The 22,466-nt window shown below is 39.7% G+C and overlaps 1 protein-coding gene across 19 annotated transcripts in view; it reads left to right on the forward strand.

Annotated features, from left to right (window-relative positions):
- UNC13A (unc-13 homolog A) overlaps window positions 1–22,466 on the forward strand; it is a 211,055-nt gene that overhangs the window by 118,049 nt on the left and 70,540 nt on the right. For 13 of the 19 annotated variants that reach the window (XM_040322601.1, XM_040322606.1, XM_040322604.1 and 10 more), the window contains 3 exons: window positions 985–1,073; window positions 8,527–8,679; window positions 10,364–10,487. In XM_040322601.1, coding sequence (XP_040178535.1) covers window positions 985–1,073; window positions 8,527–8,679; window positions 10,364–10,487 — 366 coding nt within the window. Of the gene's footprint in view, window positions 1–984; window positions 1,074–8,526; window positions 8,680–10,363; window positions 10,488–11,549; window positions 11,556–22,466 lie in introns of all 19 variants that reach the window. The other 6 variants (XM_040322600.1, XM_040322605.1, XM_040322603.1 and 3 more) reach the window with 1 other exon arrangement.

Raw genomic sequence — 22,466 nt, forward strand, 5'->3', positions numbered from 1 at the left:
GCCAAGAATCTCGTCGGGAATTTTTTCCTGACGAGATTCTTGCCCGTGTGTACGAGGCCTAAGAGTGCTCTGATTGGATGATACAAGCCATACCATCAAACTACATTAGTAGATCTTTGCTATATGCTCCAAGAGGTCTCTTTGTTTTTTTTCTTTTGCCATTTGTTTTGCATAGATCCGAGTACCGCCATCCTTGTGCTCACTCTCTGGGTGACATGTGAGTTGATTTGACGGGCGCAGCATGTGTACATACATGATGAATCCCTGTGTTAAACATTTTTTCTTTTGGATAAATCAATATTATTTGCTATCAAGACAATGAGGTCCAGAGGAAGCAGTTAGATGTGAAACAGCATATAGCAAAGATCTACTAATGTATTTTGACTGTATGGCTTGTATCATCCAATCAAAGCACTCTTTCATGTTTTATAATGTTTTTAATAACATTTTGTAATAAAAAAATTGTATAACAATGTCTGACAGTCTCTTTCTGGTACCAGTAAAGTCTGTTTTTTTCTTGTTTGGTTAATCATTTAAGCAGATGGAATGTTAAACTTCAACAGTCTAGTAAAGTATTCTCTATCAATATGGTTTGCACACTTTAGGGGTCTTTTGGCTCCATTCCAACTGTCATGCAAGTTCCTCCCCTCTCTGAGTCCCGTGCACCACCAGGGCCGTTGGCGGAATGGAGCAATTTATAAAACTAAAATAAAAACAAAGACGCACATGGGCACTGACATTAGTTTACAATGACAGCAAACACAAAATATTTATTAGTAGACAAGCATAAGTAAATTATTGTTGGTACCTAAAAGAAATCAGGAAAGGGGAAAAACTTTTATTTACCAATACATATACAGTAGTCACAATTTACACCACTTTTTTCAGAATATTGTCCTACTTGCACCAATGTACCCAATGCTGTATAGTGGCAAAGACAGTAAAGCTATTTTCACCCAATATTATTTATTACCTGTCTTTTAGCTGGATCCAGAAACTAGTGACATCCTCAAAGAGTTGCAAGTGAAACTTAACAATGTGTTGGATGAACTTAGCAGAGTATTTGCTACAAGGTAAGTCTGGACATATAGGGGTTGATTTGCTAAAACTGGAAAGTGCAAAATCTGATGCAGCTCTGCATAGAAACCAATCGGCTTCCAGGTTTTCTTTTTAAGCTTAATTGAACAAACTGAAGCTAGAAGCTGATTGGCTACCATGCACAGCTGTAGCAGATTTTGCAATCTCCGGTTTTAGTAAATCAACCCCATATGCCTATATATGTATATAAATATATACGTTATGTAAGGCTAAACTAATACACATTTTCATGTGAAATAGAACAATGAAGCATGCAAAACACTGATTGGTTGAACATGGATGGAATAGTTATTTTTCTGACTGCTAAAGAGTTTTTCCACGTAGAAGTCTAAATCTTCTAGACTGGGCTGAGTGAGTTTAGACTTCTAAGCAGCTGTAGCAAATACTGGAAGAGCACCAGGTCTAATTAGAACAGAATTCTTTGGAGTGTAATGCATGCCAAGTGTTAGGCCAGGCATAGACAGAGTAAATTTCTTTCCTGCAACTCGTGCTCGATTCTCCTAACAACACAGTGTTAACCGGGGAATCCCTTCTGCCGAGTCATTTTGTTCTCCTGGTGTGGAGGACAGGGTAAGCCGTCCCCACCGGGAGAACACAATGATAATTTGCTATCGGCTATAATAGCCGCTAGCAATAATCGCATGTAAAATCTGACAGGCTGGTTTACCCAAGTTGATCGCTCAATCAACTTAGGTACATTCAGCCTGCCCGTATATGGTTTGAATCTTGGCCAGTTCCTGCTAAACTGGCCGATATTCGAACCGTCTATGGCCGGCTTTACAGTTTTTGATAAATAGAGAATAAACAGAGCTCTATCAAGGCTATGATCACTTACATTTGAAGATTGTTTGGTGAGTAGAGATAGATTATGCTACAGAAGTACTGTACCTGTACTTGTGTGACTTTGAGTTAGTTCACACTAGGCCCTGGAAAAGTGTGGGACAGATGGTTGTCAGCAGAAAAACAAACCTCTGACACTTGGGACAGATTGTAATAAAGTTATTTCCTATAAGTATTGAGGGTTGAGTGAGAACTTCACTTACCCAGGTCCTCTGGGATGCACTTAGAGATATCCAGGAGTGACAGAAGAGGAAGAAGGGACCTATGAGTTGGCAATGCAGTTTATAAACCTAATGCCGCGTACACACGATCATTTTTCAGCATGAAAAAAAAGTTGTTTTTCAAAAATGTCATTTAAAATTATCGTGTGTGGGCTTGACATCATTTTTCAGGTTCTGAAAAACGAAAAAAAAAATTCCCGAACATGCTGCATTTTTTAACGTCGTTTTAAACAATGATGTTTTTCGGGTTGTAAAAAATGATCGTGTGTGGGCTAAAACGACGTAAAAAACCCGCGCATGCTCAGAAGCAAGTTATGAGATGGGAGCGCTCGTTCTGGTAAAACTACCGTTCATAATGGAGTAAGCACATTCATCACGCTGTAACAGACAAAAAGGCACGAATCGTCTTTTACTAACACGGAATCAGCTAAAGCAGCCCAAAGGTGAATCGAACTTCCCCTTTATAGTGCCGTCGTAAGTGTTGTACGTCACCACGCTTTTCTAGATAATTTTTTAAAAACGATGGTGTGTAGGAAACATCGTTTTAATGATGAAGTTGGGAAAACTTAGTTTTTTCGACATGCTGAAAAACAACGTTTTTTTTTTTCATGCTGAAAAATGATCGTGTGTACGCGGCATTAGGCTGGAAAAAGCTGAGGAGAAGGCCACCACAGCATTAAAAGAGCTGGTAAAGGATCTCCAAGATTTCCCCTCTCCAAAGTGTCCTTGCCACACTATCAATGTTATCGGGGATAAGGCAGTAGCCTCCTTCCAAGCAACCTTCTGTCTTGTTGTTATCCACCACAAAACAAAAGGTGAAGGGCCAGAGTTGCATGAAAGGAAACCTGATAAGGTGGCTGCTGCCTTATCCCCGACAGCTATGATAGTGTGGCAAGGACATCTGGAGTGCAGCTGCCTTTAGAAAGGAGCTCCTAACTCTGACCTGAAGTACCTGATGCATATGGGGCTGCAGCCTGCCTCAGAACCAGAGCTGTTATCAGTGGGTAACCAACTGATTGTATTCTGGACACAACTCCCAGGTTCCAAAGAAAAACATGGTTCCCATGCTTGTGGGCACCCACTGTAAATCTAAAGGGACAGTAGTCTTAGTAGTGTTCCTGCAGTATGCTTTGACACAAGAAAAATATTTTATAGAATAGAGACCTTTTAACAATACAGTGGAATGTGATAATGGCATAGATTTTGCATATGGTTTATAGGCGTGTGCACGGGTGTGCCAGGTGTGCTTGGCCACAACCTAATCACCCTGCGCTTATACCCCCCAACTGCTGGGTTCCAAGATTTTCGAATCCCGAAGCCCAGTGGCGGAACCAGTTCCATCACTCGGCTCCAGAGAAACACTCTTACAGTTGTCCTCACCAGAAAGTTGAGTTTATCAGGCACTGACAAAGTAGTATATTCAATCGATTCTAGAATCAGCCCTGGCCTGAGCTGACTTGCTTTCATCCAGTCTGACAATGTTATTGAAGTGCTTTGATTCGATGAAGGAGGCCTTTTAGAGGCAGAGACAACTATTGGCCCCAGTTCATATCAGCAGAAAAGTGTGTCCTTGCACAGGGGGAACTACAGGCCATTACGGTTTGAACCACCAATGCTGGACTTCCACGAACAGATATTGGGAGAGTGTTCTTGGGATCGAGTACAGTCTGGATATGGAGGACGATTGAATATACTACTTTGTCAGTGCCTGATAAACTCACTTTCTGGTGAGTACAAACCCGAAAGGGGTGTGTGACACACGGTGGAAGCTACTTGCAGTGGAGAGCACCTCGTAGTCTAGAAGCATCTGTGGGTTTACCTGGATTCTGACACATCTTCTATCCTCCATTCCTCTTATGAACTATTATAAGAAAGATTGATCACATTAGAGGAGTGACAACTAGCGCTGCTTTAGTAATTTGCAAGACTTTTAAGTACTTGACCACACCCACTACCCACTATTCAATGAGGCTTTGGGGTGCACACCCTAGTGTCATAGACTGCGCACACCTATTATATGGGTTAAGAGGCAGTGCTGCTCATGCAATTCCTCTCCTGCAGCATACAGTAACCACATCTGTAATGTGCACATCACAAATATGTGCACATGTCTCAGGTTTTTTACATAGAAGATTACTTTGGCTTCACAGGAACTAATGTACATCAGACCCCCAAAGGAGTTCTCTCCTAGTCCAAAAAAAAAAAAGCATAGGCAGCATTATGGCCTCTCTATTTGGCTGTATACAGACAAAAGCTTAGAGGACTTTGCCAAAAAAAGAGTGGCAAGAGAATATGATCACATTTTGAGACATTCTCTAACCCACTGATTATAACCAAGCAAATTGTAGTTCAATTAAGTTCAAACTCCAAGCCATTTAGGTGGATTCAGAAAGACTTAGGCTGGCGTATCTATCTAGTAGATACGCCAGCCAAAGTCTGAATGTGCGCCGGCGCTAATTTAAGCGTATTCTGGTAACCAGATACGCTTAAATTAGACTCAGATACGAGCGGCGTAAGTGTCTTACACCGTTGTATCCTAAAGTGTACTTTTAAGGCTGACCGCTAGGTGGCGCTTCCATTTCGGTCTGCCTAGAATATGTAAATGAGTAGATACGCCGATTCACGAACGTACGCTTGACCGACACAGTAAAGATACGCCGTTTACGTAACGCACTTTCAGGCCTAAAGTTATTCCATCAAATAGCTGGAATAGTAATGTTAAGTATGGCCGTCGTTCCCGCGTCGAAATTTTAAAAATTTACGTTGTTTGCGTAAGTCGTCCGTGAATACGGCTGGACGTAATTTACGTCCACGTTGAAACCAATAGGACCGAGCACACTGGGATATGTACACAGACGGCGCATGCGCCGTTCGTAAAATACGTCAATCACGTCAGGTCACCTTCATTAGCATAAAACACGCCCCCTCAGCCGAATTTGAATTATGCGCGCTTACGCCCGCCCGATTTACGCTACGCCGCCGTAACTTAGCAGGCAAGTACTTTGTGAATCATGTACTTGCCTCGCTAACTTACGGCGGCGTAGTGTAAATGCCATACGCTACGCCGCCGCAACTATGCGCCCGCCATGCTGAATCAAGCTAATTGTATGCAAAGTACATTTTTTTAATTGAGAGTATATGGCATTGAGAAACTTTATTGTAGTACCATCTGTTTATACAACTTGGGGATAATAGAGTGATTAATCTGAGGACAAGGTTCTGAGGACAGGGTACCAGTTTTCATCCCTTCAAAGAATCCTTGTCCAGCTAGAGAATAGCCTGTAGTTACATTGCTGTTCTCTAGTAAATTTGCAGTGACAGTGGCAGAAATGTAAGCCTGTTCTCCATGGTGTGATGAGGAGCAAGAAAGAATTTAAATTCAAGCAATTGCTATAGGTATTAAACTTCTGCGCTTGGGGCAAAGTGATTAACATCACCAGCTGATACTACACCCTGATACTAGGCATTTAACAGAAAACAAATAGTGCAGCAATAAAAAATACATGTGAAAATGTATTTTTGTAAAGATGATTCTAGCTTAGCTGTCATCAATACCCAATAAGGCTAATTATGACCACCAAACGTAGAATAGAAAAGTAAATAAGCGTGTGACTTTATACATAAAAGAAAGAAATGTCCATAAAGTGTCTAAAAGAGTTAATTAATATATGTAGTGAAGATATCAGTCCTACACACCCTGATGGAAGCTGAAATTTAAAAGATAACCAAAGTGACACCTTTCACTCTCATACAGGGCTTACTAGAATGCGTGTGACCCCCTAATAGGAGTGGTCAATAAACACTCATAAACACACTGGAGCCAACATCATGGCATGGGATAATCTTCATGAAAATGCCCAAAGATGTTAATTGGTCAAATCGCAACATCCTCTGTGATTATTACTGACTTCACAGTAAACCAAACCATCGTTTTAGCATTTCTATGAAGATTATCCCTTTCCATAATGTTGGCTCCAGTGTGTTAATGAGCGTTTATTGACCACTGTTATTACTGTAGAGTGAAAGGTGTCACCTTGGCTATCTTTGGAGTTTCAATTGCTTTGGGTGTATTGCTTTAGTGAACATTACCTAAAAGAGCTCTTGAATTGGTAATGCTGCTTTAGGCTTTTACTCAAAGTGTGTCAGACCTGGAACAAATACCCAACACAGGCAAGGAGCAGTGGTATCATTGAATGATCAGCTACATTCTGGAAATTATTCACATTGTTTTATAACTCAGAGGTAAGGCTGTCACCGTCAAAGCAAACATTAAAAGCATGGCTATATTGCAGTAAATGACACACTATCATGTTATCCTGTGGGAGAGACAAATTAGCCAATATAAAACCCTTCCACTTCTACCAACTCTCTGTCTGGATCACTTAAAAACATCCTCTGTTACAGATGATTTTATTGGCAAATATTCTCTGTTTAACTGGGGGGATGGGACTGACTGGAGGAGGAGAGAGATCTCTGTTCCTAATCACTAGGAACAGCAGATCTGTCTCTCTTCCCCTGTCAGAATGGGGATCTGTCTATTTACATTGACAGATCCCCGTTCTGGCTCTCTGTGGAGCGATCGTGGGTTTCCGGCTGACATTGCAGCCGGCGGCCACGCACAGGTCGTTTTATACTCCTATATACATGTATATAGCCATGACAGGTCCTCTTCATACTTCTATTTACACGTATAGAGCCATGACAGGTCCTAAAAACTAATATTTCGCTCTGGCTAATTTGGCTACCTGCATAATGTTTACATTTATACCGACATAGTAGTAATTCTTATTTGGTGTACTGTTTAAATAAATACTCTATTCAGAGTTTTATTATAGGGTTATAAATGAACCAAATGATAATTTTTTTAACATTTTTAAATGGATTCATTATTATTATTTTTTTAGATAATATTCTTACTGCTGTAATAGTTCCTTACAATTATAGTATTAAACAGAAGCACATTTTCCCCTTCGGGCTGCAGTAGCACCTGCAGGGTGAGGAAGTTTATTTTGATCACATAAACAGAAATCATCATGGTTCACAATTGTTAATGAATGTTTAGCTGTCAGGGACAGTATGGGGATCCTGGGACTGTGGACACCAAGCAAAGAGTTTTGGTAATACATCTTACCAGATGTGGTGGCTGCATTGGTTTTCTTTTTTAGACTTGTTTTCCTTTATTTTTCACCTGGTGATCCTGCCAGTAAGTCTGTTATTTCCTTTAAAGTGGAGCTAAACCCTAAGGCCCCGTACACACGTCCGAGGAACAGGCAGGCAGGTAGGTTTCTTTTATTGCATTGCATGTCTCTTCTGCAATAAAAAAACCTGCCTGCTTGCAGTTTTTTAAAGTGGGACTTTAGTTCTGCTTTAACAGGCCAAGCTGTCCAGCAAAAGTGGCAACAAAAATATGCAAAACAAGCTCTTCTGGCAATCCCCTGAAAACGGGAGGTACCCATGCATAATGTGTTCATAAGGTAAAGCTGTGTGCGCCCATACTCTCTCCTCACAGGAGTTTCACCCTCAGTGTCTGCTGTGAAATGAGGGAGTAAGGCCTGATTCACACGTATGCATTTTGTGTCCTTTTTGCATTTTGCAGATTTGCACTACAGTCCATTTAACATGGTTTCCAATGGAACGCGTTCTGTAGTGCAAATCTGCAAAATGCAAAAAACGCTAAAAATGCATAGGTGTGAATCAAGCCTAAGGAGAGCGGGAGACTAGTGTTTAGGGACAGAGGGGGGGGGGGGGGGGGTAGGAAAGATGGGGTGTTTTTTTTTGCAAAAAATACATTAAGGTAAAGAAAATATATTTTAGACCACCACTTTAAAGATTGCTAAGCTGTAATATATTTACATTTAATTAACATTTTTGTTTTTAGATTTAATACCACTTTAAGAAGAATGTATTTTTAATGATTTCTTAGATAAACTTATAAATAATAATATTTTTAATTTGTAAGGTTTTAAAATAACGTATATATGTAAGTAGAGGCAGACATGCTTGTTACATAAGTGCTAATCAATAGTTCTCCTCTGCTGCTTTTTCTAACAATGGAAATCTGTGTCACAGTAACCTAAATATCTATGGGAAAATGTTTGTGTTAACCTTAATGTCTGCCATCATGGTAGAATCAGATAATAGGACTACAGTGAAACCAAGGCAGAAACCAATGTAAAACTTTGCAAGTAGTGATTCTGTGTGTTCCATTTACAAAAAAAAAAAATCATATGCTAAATTATTCTGTATGCATGCAATCAGGAAAATATACTGGGCAGTCAAATGTATTCCACTTCACATAATATCCTCATTATGTTGTGTAACTTTATATGTAACCATTATGTCTTTATTATCATTTCTTTTTTTGCAGTTTCCATGCACATATTGAGGAGTGTGTAAAACAAATGGGAGAAATTCTTAGTCAGGTTAAAGGAACTGGAAATGTGCCTGCCAGTAATTGCAGCAGTGTGGCCCAGGATGCTGATAATGTATTACAACCTATACTGGACCCGCTAGACAGCAAGTAAGAACATAATTCAAAATAAATATTACAGATGCTTATGAGAAAATAAAGTAAGGAGTAACAGAAAACACATGATCTTATATTGTTGTTAGATGTCAATAAATGTTAAGCTACTGTATAATATTAATAATAAATATTTGGGGGCAAATTTATACAGCAGTGAATGTGACATTCACCAACATTCACAGGTGGTAATCAAGCCATTAAAATTAAATTACACACAGAAGTAAAAGTTTGGTAAATGTTGCATTCACTGTTTTAGGGTTCATTCACACCAGATGCGGTGGCACTGCATTGGGGCAACTTTTCAAGCGCAGTCCCACTGCATGACAAGGCAAATTGCCTTGTTTGCTGTGTGCCCAGTTCACACCACTGCCTCACAACGCGTGGTGAACAGTTGAACTTTATGAAGTGTCTGTGAGATCGCTCACTAAAGTTTATTTAAAAAAACAACCGTTTAAAGAAAAAAAATGATCAGTGCCATGCACCGAGATCAGCGCAATGGAACCGCAGCCATCACGCTGGACCGCACTGCACACCAGCTGCTGCATTATAGCTTTGTAACACAGCATCCGATATGAATTTGCTTTATAAATATGCCTGAGAGGTCTATGTATATGTGTTTTTTTTATACAATAATATTACTGAGCTTTGGGTTTGCCTAACTGATCACACTCTATTCCTAACTTAATTTAGCAGTAATGCAGGAGATGTCAGCTAGAATTATAACTCCAACCAGTCAAGCTCTATCTTTTTTTACTCATTAACAATTTAATTTGTCTTTGAATCTAAGATAAAAAGAATATACAGGCAGTCCCCGGGTTACAAACAAGATAGGGTCTGTAGGTTTGTTCTTAAGTTGAATTTGTTTGTAAGTCGGAGCAGGTAGCTTCAGCCCAAAAAAAACTTTTTATGTTTTTTGGATAGCATAGGGAAAGGTTAATACCCCATGTAACGTTTGTTTTGCTGTTTGTGCCCCTGTTCAGAAGATTTCACCTCACTTTCTATCCCAATGACAATTGGATTTAGAACATTTTGTGTTGTTGTGGAAACAAGAATGGGTGGTAATCTTCAGTGGAGACACCTCATTTCCCATGATAACTCTTACAGGAGCGAATTTCCCTTCCTAGGGGTAGATTTTCTCTCACTTCCTGTTGTCTCCCTCCGTTTGAATGTAGGAGTCGTTTATAAGTCGGATGTTTGTAGCCTGGGGATTATAAACTTATGTGTAGAGAAATAATATTAAATTGTTTTATATGCTAGTACAGAATTAAATTTATATTACATAAATAACAAAAATCTATAAAATCATGAAATCTGACATGCTGGTGTTATAGAACTGCCAAGAAAAGGTTAATGCAGACCATGCATTTTCGTTTCCAATGATTTTTATAAAAAAAAATACAAATTCATGCATTTTTTTTAAATATTATTTAGTATTATTAGTAGTTTTACAGACAACCTTATTAATTATTTGTCATAACTATTATTATTAACTTATAAGCTGGAACTGTTTCCACTTACTCCACTATGCTGCAGCCTATCAAAAGCCTTAGTTGCCAGTAAATAGATTTTTTTTTTTTTTTTTTAAAGCACCAAAAGTCTATTAAGTTCAGCCAACAAGTTGAAATGGAAATCTACATAATTACCCATTCCTCTTTTCATTTTCCTCTTTTCTTCCTAGTCTTACCCTGTTTGCAAAAATTTGCGAAAAGACTGTTTTGAAACGCGTTTTGAAGGAGCTATGGAAACTAGTGATGAACACAATGGAAAAAACGATTGTACTACCACCACTAACAGACCAGACGGTGAGTGTTTAAATAAGTCAGGATGTTCCAGATTAGAAAAGTGAACATTAATAACATTTACAGTGTTCTAATATGTTTCAAATCATCAGCTTTTTTGAAATATGGTAGTCATTTTGTTCCATGAAAAGTATACTAATTGCTTTATTTTTTTTATCACACCATGGTGTGCCTATTTATTCACAAAATTGGAAGAAAGTTAAGTTAATGACTGCATCCAAATATCGATAGTCCTTTAACTGAAAGGCAGTAAAATAAAATAAAACTTAACAATACAATACTTGATCAATCTTTGACTGTACTGTATCTGATGTAGAGCTTATATTATATTGGTTGTAGTTGTACACAATAGTATTACTGGAACTGACCTTAAATCTTCTGTACTAAGCTATAAATGTTATAAATTGGTAGAGTTGGAGCATTACCCAAAAATAATCTCATTACCCAGTTCCCTAAAAAGAAGAAACTGGGAATTTTTACTGTGTTACAGCTAAGTGAGTGAAACTACCTGTAACTGTGATAATCGTTTCCTAATCCTGCCAATAGTGACCATATAGAAATGCACTCACCTCTGAAGAAGCTACCCTGCCAACCAGTCTCGGGAAAAAGATTTATCTGAAATGGATTTTAAATGGGTATTGTTTTTTCAAGATGACACTAGGGCTAGCCAGGGTGTACAAACATTTAAAGCAACAAAAATGGCAAAAATTCTGAAAGCAAGTGATAAACATTGGGATCATTGTTATCTCAATTATAATTAATATACCATAATACTATAAATATGTATCATGTACAAATTATTACATATACACCATATAAATACTTTCAAGTATACAAATGCATGACGTGAATGATGTGTGTTTGGTGCACAGTTTGTGATTGCGAAAAAAACAGCACGCATGTATAGGAAAAGATCTTTTGGCAGCAATATTTTATGATTCTTTAACCACTACAAGTCTACACCTAGCCATCCTGGGAAGATTTTCGAAATCTTGTTTAAATTTGTTTTAAGGTGATGCCTCATGCACTGTTTTTTTTTACATAAATTATACCACTTGTGACTAGATGATAGTTTTTTGGAAAACAATAGTCATAAAGGAAACCTGTACTGAGAATATATGGAGGCTGCCACTGCTAAACTCACTTTCAGAAAATTCAGCTGTCGAGCTGATTTAGTGGCTTTAGTACATTCACTGACATAGAACATCTATGCAGATAAGAAACTCTGACTCCACTTTTACTTTTCTATATGTACCGTAATATTGTTCAGGTTTTTGTCTTATAAATGTGTGAATTCAAGCAGCTTGCATATTCAAATTGAGGTCTGCAATAGCGATCTCTATATCTCCTCAGTACAGGTTTCCTTTTAAACGCTCTATTGTGATGTCCCAGAAAGACTAACCACTTTCAAAGAGAGCTGATATAGTATAGATGGGCTAACTTTTCTAATTCCCTGACTAGAGCTAGCGCCATTTAAACTATTCAGCTAATGGCCTATTTATTTGGTAATAACTATATCCTTAGTAATGATACCAAAGCTTTTGGAGTGGTCAAACAAGACTTTCTTTTTAAGGAATTATGTTTCTTATGCCGCGTACACACGATCGGTTTGTCTGATGAAACCGGTCTGATGGACCGTTTTCATCAGACTAACTGATCGTGTGTGGGCCCCATCGGTTATTTATCCATCGGTTAAAAAACTAGGAACTTGTTTTAAAATTATCTGATGGTTAACTAACCGATAGAAAAAAACGATCGTCTGTGGGCACGTCCATCCGTTAAAAATCCACGCATGCTCAGAATCAAGTCGATGCATGCTCGGAAGCATTGAACTTCATTTTTCTCAGCACGTCGTTGTGTTTTACATCACCGCGTTCTGAAACGATCGTTTTTTAACCGATGGTGTGTAGGCACGACTGATGAAAGTCAGCCTCATCGGATATCTGATGAAAAAATCCATCAGACCGTTTTCATAGGATGAATAGATCGTGTGTACAGGGCATAAGTCCTACAGTACAGGGCACAGGATCTTTAGTCATTAACCATGGGATACTGTATATGCAGGTACCCTCAGGTAACTGGACACTGGCGAAAAAGGAAAAGTGCAGGGAAATTACATATGTAATTCCTCCTACTCCCAGCAACCTTAGTTTTCTGCTAGGTAATGAACACTTTTCTACATATACTGTAGAAGCTTGCCTCTTTTATGTGGATGTTTTGTTGTTTTACCTCTATCAATATTTCTATCAAATTTTCTGGCAGCATTGTATCCGCTGCAGCCCCTTTCTGCAGCTTCTTGATCGGTTGACTACTCAGCAAGGCCTTAGAGAACCATACCCGAACTCTGCTTGTAGAGGATAAAGGATTGCTCATTTATAGTTTACTTCTCCGTCAATTAATCAGCACAGCGGTCCGAGGATGCTACCTGCTACAGCTGCTAAAAATGCCTGACGCAGAGGGCATTAACCCTTCTCAGCTCACTAAAACGGTTGGCATACCCCTTTGGGGACACTGTAGCACTGCACATGTAAGAGTTTAAGCTGAATGGTGCCAGGTCAGTGGGCCTCACCGCCTTCCACTCAGCTAATAGTTTGGGGAGGGCATGGGCAGACATTGACCTTTTCTGTTTTGCAGTGGTTTGTGAGTGAGCTATGAAGAGACTTTTGGTACACCAGCCTGTCAACTTTGTCATGCACATCTATTAACCTTCCTGCAGGGGTTTTTGCATATCTCTTGTTTGTAATGTCTCACAGTTTTTTTCTTTAGAGAGTCCCATGGTGACCTAGCCACACATGGTCACTATCCCCTAATGCTTGGTAGTGGGTCTGTGAGTAAAACTTGTTGGTAACGTATCACTGTTTGTTCTGCTCTCCAGTCGTTTGTGTTTTACTCTTATGGACAATGTCTTACTGTATACGGTTTTTGCAGTCTGTGGTGATCTTGTCATGCACAACAATTACCCCGTTGCTTTGCAGTGGTTTGTGAAGTGACCCTTGTCAATAATGTTTACAGTGTACTGTTTGCACAGTGGCCTGTGGTAACCTATTATTCCACAATGGCTCAAAAGTGATATGGTCCAGAAATATTTAGACAGAATAAAGGTGGATAAAGCACCTGTACCAGATGGCATCCACCCACAGATCCTAAAAGAATTGAGCTCTGTCATTTCAAAGCCATTGTTTCAATTTTTTAGGGACTCGTCAATGACTGGAATGGTACCACTGGATTGGCGTAGGGCCAATGTGGTGCCCATATTTAAAAAGGGATCAAAGCCTTTACCAATACTATAGACCTGTTAGTTTAACTTCTATAGTCAGAGAGATACTGGAAAGTTTATCAAAAGACCACATAGACGAGTTCTTGTTGGAAAAAAATATTTTAAGCAACAGACAGCATTGATTCATGAAAGACAGAAATTGTCAAACAAACCTGGTTTCTTTTTATGAGGAGGTAAGTAAAACCTTGGACAGAGGTGTGGCGGTGGACGTGGTATACTTGGATTTTTTAACAGTGTTTGACAAAGTTCCCCACACGGCTAATGTGTAGGTTAAAGTCTACAGACTTGAAAAGATAACTGGATAGAAAACTGGCTAAAAAAATAATTCAGAGAGTAGTGGTTAATGATTCTTACTCTGAAGGGTCTAAGGTTATCAGTGGTGTACTCCAGGGTTCAGTGTTGGGACCCTTACTTTTTAATATCTTTATAAATGATATTGGGTCTGGGATTAAAAGTACCATTTCTGTCTTTGCAGATGACAGCAAGCTATGCAGTGGATTAATGTCCTTACAGGAGGTCTCCAATTTACAAGCCGACCTCAATGCACTGTCTAATTGGGAAACTAAGTGCCAAATGAGGTTTAATGTTGATAAATGTAAAGTTATGCAGTTGGGGGCTATGAAAATTAATGCATCATATATACTAGGTGGAGTACAACTGGGGGGATCCATAGTGGAGAAGATTCTGGGGGTTTTGGTAGATCATAAGGTTAATAATAGCATGCATAGCCAAGCTGTGCTTTCCAAAGCTGGCAAAGTCCTTTCTTGTATTAAGAGAGAGAGATGGACTCCAGAGAGAGATATAATTTTGCCCCTGTACAAATCATTAGTAAGACCTCTGGAATGTGCAGTTCAGCTTTGAGCAGTTCTCAAAAAGGATATTGGGGAACTGGAGAAAGTGCAGAGAAGGCCAACCAAACTGATAAGAGACAGGAAGGTGCTCAGTTATGAGGAGAGATTAGAGGAACCAAATGTATTCTCTCTTAAGAAAATTAGATTAAGGGGAGATATGATCAACTTGTACAAATACATAAGTGGTCCATATAATGAACTTGTTGAGTTATTTACTTTAAGGTCATCACAGAGGACAAGGGGGCACTCTTTACATCTAGAGGAAAAAAGATTTCATCTCTGAATATGAAAAGGTTTCTTCACAGTAGGAGCTGTGAAAATGTGCAATAGACTCCCTGCAGAGGTGGTACTGGCAAGCTCAGTAGATTGCTTTAACCATTTAAGGACCACCTTCTGCACATATACGTCGGCAGAATGGCACGACTGGGCACAAGCACGTACCTGTACGTCCTCTTTAAGTGCCCAGCCACACCCGCGACCCGGTCCGAAGCTCCGTGACCGTGACTGCCGGACCCGTGGACCCGATCGCCGCCGGAGTCCCGCGATCGGTCACAGGAGCTGAAGAACGGGGAGAGGTGTGTGTAAACACACCTTCCCCCGTTCTTCACAGTGGCGCTGTCATTGATCGTCTGTTCCCTGATATAGGGAAAGGCGATCTATGGCATCACACATCCAGCCCTGCCCCCTACAGTTAAAAACACATATGAGATCACACTTAACCCCTTCAGTGCCCCCTGGTGGTTAACTCCCAAACTGCAATTGTCATTTTCACAGTAAACAATGCATTTGTATAGCATTTTTTCTTGATTCTCCTCTATTCATGGTCATCATGCCATGTGTGTCAATTCCACTTGTATAAATGGTGATCAGTCTACCTCTTCATTCTTCCAGAATCTATATCTAGAGATATAACCTATTCATTTGGATGTGTTGGTATGTAGGAAGGTTCAATCTTTGGCCATATCTCCTAGCCCGAGTAATTAGCATTGGCTATTCTTGGCTACTCTGATTCTCTAGTAGGTCTCTTCCTAATAATTATCCCAGGGCTTTCAGACATCAGTCTACGACAATGCTCAGACACAGCTTCTCTCTCCTAGGATCATGGCAGAAGGGGCATCCACCCATACTTCTTCTATTGGATATAAAGTCCAATATTGTACTGGCAGGCTCGCTCCATATGGGACATCTTCTGACCTCTGTGGAGCTTGTGGAATTTTTCCAGCTTGTCCCCTTTTTTCTGGTGTTCTCTTACTTCCTGCGTTTTTTTGCTGGAAATTTCCTTCCTTTTTTTTAAGTGAGGTCCTTGCTTAGGCATGTCCACTGCATCTTGGGTCTTCTCAGAACCCCTGTTCTTGTTCTGTTTCAACAGTGAGCTATTGGACAACCTTCTCACCGAAAATCCATCAGACTGTGCGGACACTACTGAGATCCCTAATATTCAGAACTTAGCTCTGGAACCATCTTTTCGTTTCATGCATCCGAGCCTAATTCTAGTCTTGATCCTGCTTATGTTTATTTCCTTCTTTCTGATAAGTTATTGAACAATTATGTCATGAATCTGCAGTAATGTTTCATGCCCTGTCTGTCTGCTTACCTCTGGTCTGTGTATCAGACACCTGCATGTTTAAGTAATCTTATCTCAGCATGGCTCCACCTAAGCCTCTAAAAGGAAACACTATTTAAAACCGTGCACTGCAAGCCAACCTTGTCCGACCAATAGTGTGTTTAGGCTCCCTAGTGTGTTTCTTGCTGTGTGCTCTACGTTTGATTTGGTGTACCGACTTTGGCTTGTTCTCCTGACTATCCCTGCCTGCTTGTAGCCCCGACCTTTGGTGTGTTCTCCTGACCATCCCTATCTGCTTGTTACCCCGACCTTTGGCCTGTCCTTCTGACTATTCCTTGTTACCCTGCACTGCTGCTTCCTCTTCATCCACCAGAGCCTGCCGTGAGTGTGAGCTGGGAGACCCTGGGGGCTGCGACCTGGAGTCAGCTGCAGTAAATTTCATCCTTACCATCAGAGGCTCTACTGAAAACCTGCTGGCTCTTAGACTCTGCGCCCTGGGGAATCTTATGCTCTAGCTCCCTGTTCGATCTGTGTCGGTGCTCAGGTGGAGCTGCTTTCCTGAACCACCCAGAGCTCCATCCACAGCACTCAGCCAAAGGGTCTACAAGCTTAACGGTGCGCTCATGACCCCATCGGTGTGCATCTGTCACCTGTCATCAGGTGACCTGACAAAATATAAATATTAACAAATATAATCTTGTGCCATTAAATGACATTGTAAATGATAAATTATGTCATATCATATTCCAGATGTCACGCAAATACAGATACCAGCACAACATTACTACTACAAGGAAGGTAGTGATACCCCAAACATCTCAATTGAACAGACCAGGTTCCCAGGCCAATGCCAAGTACTTTATTCCCTGACAGAAAAAGAACCCATTGGTGAAACATTAGTGGATTCTGAAGAAGATAGCGATGGATCTCGAAATTTTCTAGGACAACCTCTATGCTTATATGTCAATTCCTCCCTGTTTAAGAGAAGGTTAACAGCAGTCCTCCATTGTTGCAACATAGGAGGGAAGGATGAAAGCCACTTTTGTAATACTAATTTGGGAGCTAAGTATAAAGCACTGGTCTACAGCAGGCTGAAATCATCCTTTGGTTAAGGAGGGACTTGAGTCGAGCAAATTCTATTAAGTATACCTGGAAAATAATGGACCAGTATCTGTGAAGCTTGGGCCAATGCCATAACCTATGGATAAGGGTGCTTGTATTTGTAGAACAGCTTGGGCAATTAGATGTATCTAGTCTTCCCCAGAAGTATAAATACTGAAGTGTATAGTGTACCCTCTGTAAAATAAACAGCTTAGTCAACCACTGGGATGAGGAAAGAATGACTAACTGTACTGTAGCTAAGGCCTGTTGCCACTGCTCTTCCTCCAAGGGACCGACATCCTCCCTCCGTTGGCCGCCACATGACAGGTGAACTTGAGTAGTTTGAAATGTTGAATACACATTACCTATCAAACCCTTTTTAGAACAGGAAGTGGATACAGCCATTGTAAGAAGAGAAGATGGGTTATATTTCAATGAATAAGAAGTCGCTTGGCACTGTAATGCATGGCAGAGTTGAAGGTATTAAAAAAACATTTGGTAAAACCTATCCACCAATGTTGGGAAGGGAAGGAAGTAATACATCCTTGTCATATAGTTGGTGTAAATACAATATCCCTGCTTTCTTCCAGTTTTCAAAGCCCTGAAGCTTCTTGTAAATTTGAGTTCCCAGACAGATTCCCACAAACGATGAAACAGAATTTTATGAGGAAAACTAAGTTTAATGTGGAAATTGTCCGCTACCAACAGTTCCATTGGGGAAACCTCGGAGAATTGCGAAATAACTATTCATTCGATGGGGTCCCAGAGATCATTGGCGTTCCATCCATAAAAATGTTGTTGTGATGCAAAGTAATACAACTTGGGGTTAGGGACTACCAAATTGCCCCCATCTTTGGGTAGTTGGAGCTTAGGATGTTTAATTTTGGAATGGCCATGCTTCCATATAAGTTCCCTAAAAAAAGGAGTCAATGGTATGAAATATACACTGTAGCATACAAATGGGACCATTATGTAAAAAATAAAGTAGTTGTGTCATCCAGACCATCTTGATCAAGTTTGCACCAGGTTTTTCCAGTCTGACATAGGCAGTATGGGCCAGATCCACAAAAACCTGGCGCAACTTAAAAAATCCCTTAAAATTTCTACCTAAGTGCCCGATCCACAAAGCACTTACCTAGAAATTTCAGGCTGTGTAACTTAAATCCGACCGGCGCAAGGCGTTCCTATTCAAATGGGGCGAGTCCCATTTAAATGAGGCGCGCTCCCGCGCCGGCCGTACTGCGCATGCGCGAAGTTACGTTACACCGAGTTTTGTGGATCGCGCCGGGTAAAAAAAGTTGCGTCGGGAAAAAAAAAATGTAAAAAAATTTGACAGCGTCGCTCGGCATGCATTCCTGAGAGGGAGAACTCCATGTCAATTTTCAAAGAAAAAACCGGCATGGGTTCCCCCCCCAGGAGCATACCAGGCCCTTAGGTCTGGTATGGGTTGTAAGGAGACCCCCCCTACGCTGAAAAATCGACGTAGGGGGTCCCCCTACAATCCATACCAGACCCGTATCCAAAGCACGCTACCCGGCCGGCCAGGAATGGGAGTGGGGACGGCGTATCCCTTTTGAGGATCTGGCCCTATATTCTGGGCCAAATTCCCAGATACCCAGGAAGTAACTATGACTCCTAATTTTTTTAATGAGGAAACTGCAGATATTAATGCTGCCATAGGGGATAGGTCTCACGTTAATGGATCAAGTGGTAAGAGGACTGATTTATCCCAATTTATAGTGAAACTGGAAAAAAGATCTGTGTATAGAGATAAGGGACTTGGCAACAACCAAAAAAGAGGAGGTGTCCCCCAAAAATAATAAAGCATCATCTGCATATAATGCAACTTTCTCTTGGAGAGTTTTAAACTTGATGAACCAGGATTGATTCCCAGGCTTTACTCCATGCGATGAACCTGGCTTCCCTAGGCTGGTCTGGATCAGAATGGGGCTTTGTGGACCATCAATAACCTAGTTTTGACCTTATAAGTTCCTTGCAAAGGCTACTTACCCCTCATCAGTGGGTACGTTGTTGATTGCATCTGTTCTTCCTCTAATTTTACCAGTGATTTTGTCGGGTCTCAATCAGGTTTTTATCGATTCCTTTGGACCACACTTGTCTAGCCTTAATCATGTTGCTATCACTTCTGCACAAGTTCTGTTACTCCCTTGTTACATGAGCCTGTTAGCATTTGTTTGGTGTGTTACTTATCCCTCAGTTGGACTTCTTTTAGACTACCCATAGCCGAAGACTAAAGATCCTGTGTCCTGTACTGTACAACTAAGAACACTTTTTGACTTACCAGTAAAATTTATTTTTTGGTGTATAGAACACCGGTCCCTCCCTTGGTTCTTTATGATCTCATTACTGCTTACTACATAACTAAGGCTTGCTTGGAGTAGGAGGGATTATATAGGGAATGTCCCTGCAGCTTTCGTTTTTGCCAAAGAAACCTGAGATGAAAAAGTCTATTTCTGTTGATCAGTGTCAACAATTTAATCCAGCGCTATTCAATCTTCTATGCCAATAAAACATGAAAACCAAGGACTCAAAGGATAAATATTTTTATTTTTTTTGTAGAAACTGTATTTATTTCACAGAATAATGTATTATAAAGGATACATTTTCTGCTAGTGTGAAAGAAATGAGGCCATGAATCTCAGCTAAAGACAGAACCGATTTCTTTAATAAAGAATAACATTTGCAGTTATATGCTATAACGTTTGTATAACTTAAAAAGAATACCAAATTATTTCTAGTAGCAAGGTCTCTTATACGCGTAATGTAAAGTGACATGTGTTAAAGTGGTTTTAAAGATTCTTTTCTTGTTTGTTTTTTAATAAGGAATATATTATACTTGCCTGCTCTGTGCAATGGTAATGCACAGAGTGGCCCCAAACTACCTAATCTGGGGTCCTCCACCAGTGATGTCTCGCTCTTATTCTTCTCAGTCTGCCCCCATGGCAAGCCACTTGCTTATGAGGGCAGACAGTGTTAGATTTTAAATGTATTGATATTATGTTCTAAAGGTCTCTGAATCATTTTGGTTTAGACATGGTAGCTTTGAGGGCAAACAAGGTCAGTTACATCTGTTGTAGGCCATATCTATTCTTAAAGTCCTATGTCAAGGATAGGGGAGGAGATGATACTTAAATATACATGAGTGGGCGTTAAAGCTCATCGCAACCTTCTTTGGAAACGAGCCAATTGTGCTTAGTTAGCTGTAAAACTTGTATAAGTATACAGGTTTGAGCATAGTAAGTTAGGATCTCCAGGGTCACCCCTGGACGGAAGGGACCTCAGGGTCACCCCCGACCCGACGGGGGAAGGGACTCTGCTGATGAGATGGAAGTTGGAACCAACCTGCTAGGAGGGACTCTAGCCAGCAGAATAGATGTAACATCTAATTCCTGTTTCTGAGATGCCTACCTGCCATGATGTTTGACTAAGCTGTAACAACGTAAGCATTAATCTGTTTGCTGTCATATCGTTGGAAGAATAAAACATCGTATAATGAAGGAATTTATGTCTGAATATTTTGGAAGCAACGCCTGGAGAGGAAGAGGATTTTGACACTTCGCATGACACATGTTAGAGGCATATGTCCACTATGTCCTATGTCCTCTCTGTTCTATCTATCTCTGTCACTCCTCTTCCCCCTGCCCTCTTACGAGCATCTAACAATGGCGATCGCCAGCCAGACTGGTCATTTTTTTTCCTAAAGCCTTGACAAGGGGGAAATGAAGAAATGAAGTCAAAGATGTTGTTCTTTCAAGTCTTGAAGAAAAATACGACCAAAGAACCTAGAAACGAAAAGGCGTTTGTGTTCCATCAGACGAGAGAAGGCTCAAAAACACAGGGTGAGTTTTTACGCTGTCTTGTTTTCTCACCTGTCAGAATGCTTGTAGCTTACGAGCAGAAGAAAAAAAAAAAACGTACAAGGCTTACACAGGGCTACTGAGCCACAGCTATTTTGGACAGAAGGTTTCAAGATATCATGCAAAATCCATCGAGGACTTTCAGGTTATGGAGAAAAATCGTAGACGTTTACGTACGTGAAGAAAGCTGCCAAATAGAAGCTTCACGTGATTTTTTAAGGTCACCATTGTAGTCACACAGGCAGATGTACACTTTGAGTGAGCTATTATGGATTTTGATGTTTGAACTGTCCAAGAATACACTATACATTATACATTCCTTTCGCATACACAAAAAGGAGAAAGACATTATTTTTACGCACGCATCTTTACATTTGTTTACTTGAGGCTACTTTATAGCTTAAATAAACAGTTACACTAACACGTGAGCCAAAGATAAAAGAAACCAGGCGAGCCAGAGATGAACAAGAACTGTTAGAAAATTAATTCTTCAAAGAAAATAAGGACATTATTCTTCCAAAAATAAAGCAACGGACGAAGATACAGCAACATGAAAATGCAACAAGAAAAATCACCAAAGACAGTCAATGTAACAAACGAAAGAAACTAAAGAAGACAAAGTTAAAGGACATTGTTTATTGCTTGTTTTTTTAAGTGCACAGGAAAATCATTCTAAACAAGGGGTAAATATGTTTTTTATATAAGTGGGTTAACATGGGATGGTTAAAAATCTCAAGGTTCAGAAGTATATCTCAGTAATATTCGGGAATTGATATATATATATATATATATATATATATATATATATATATATATATATATATATATATATATATGCAATGCAGGCATGTAAACAGTAGTGGGGTAATTAATTAATTAATACCAGAGTGTAAGAAGTTCTTTAATAAGGAAATTAAGTTTAATGCTGCATATATATGTTCGGGAATATTTTAGCCTAAAACAACAGAAATGTGTTATTGCATGTCATTCAAAGCACATACAGGGGCAGAAGTTTAAAGGAAAAACTATTGATTAAGATTATGTAAGAACTGTATAAAATTCAGTTAATGGTAAACAACAAGGTATTTAGTGTTTAACAAAAATCCTACAGATTTGGTTGCAGAAAATAATAAGTTAAGGATTGAGTAATTTTTCCAAACGTGGGTTTGGTTATTTAATTAAAAGTAGTAAATTGTTCTAAAATACTAAAGTTTACCCAGGAAAAATATTAAAATATGAAAGTTTTGTTCAATCTAAAAATAGCAAAAATTGAAGAGAAAACTATTGTTAAAAGTTTTTGAGAAATTGAGT

The sequence above is a fragment of the Rana temporaria genome, chromosome 1, assembly GCF_905171775.1.
Source record: "Rana temporaria chromosome 1, aRanTem1.1, whole genome shotgun sequence".
Classification (NCBI taxonomy): Eukaryota; Metazoa; Chordata; class Amphibia; order Anura; family Ranidae; genus Rana; species Rana temporaria.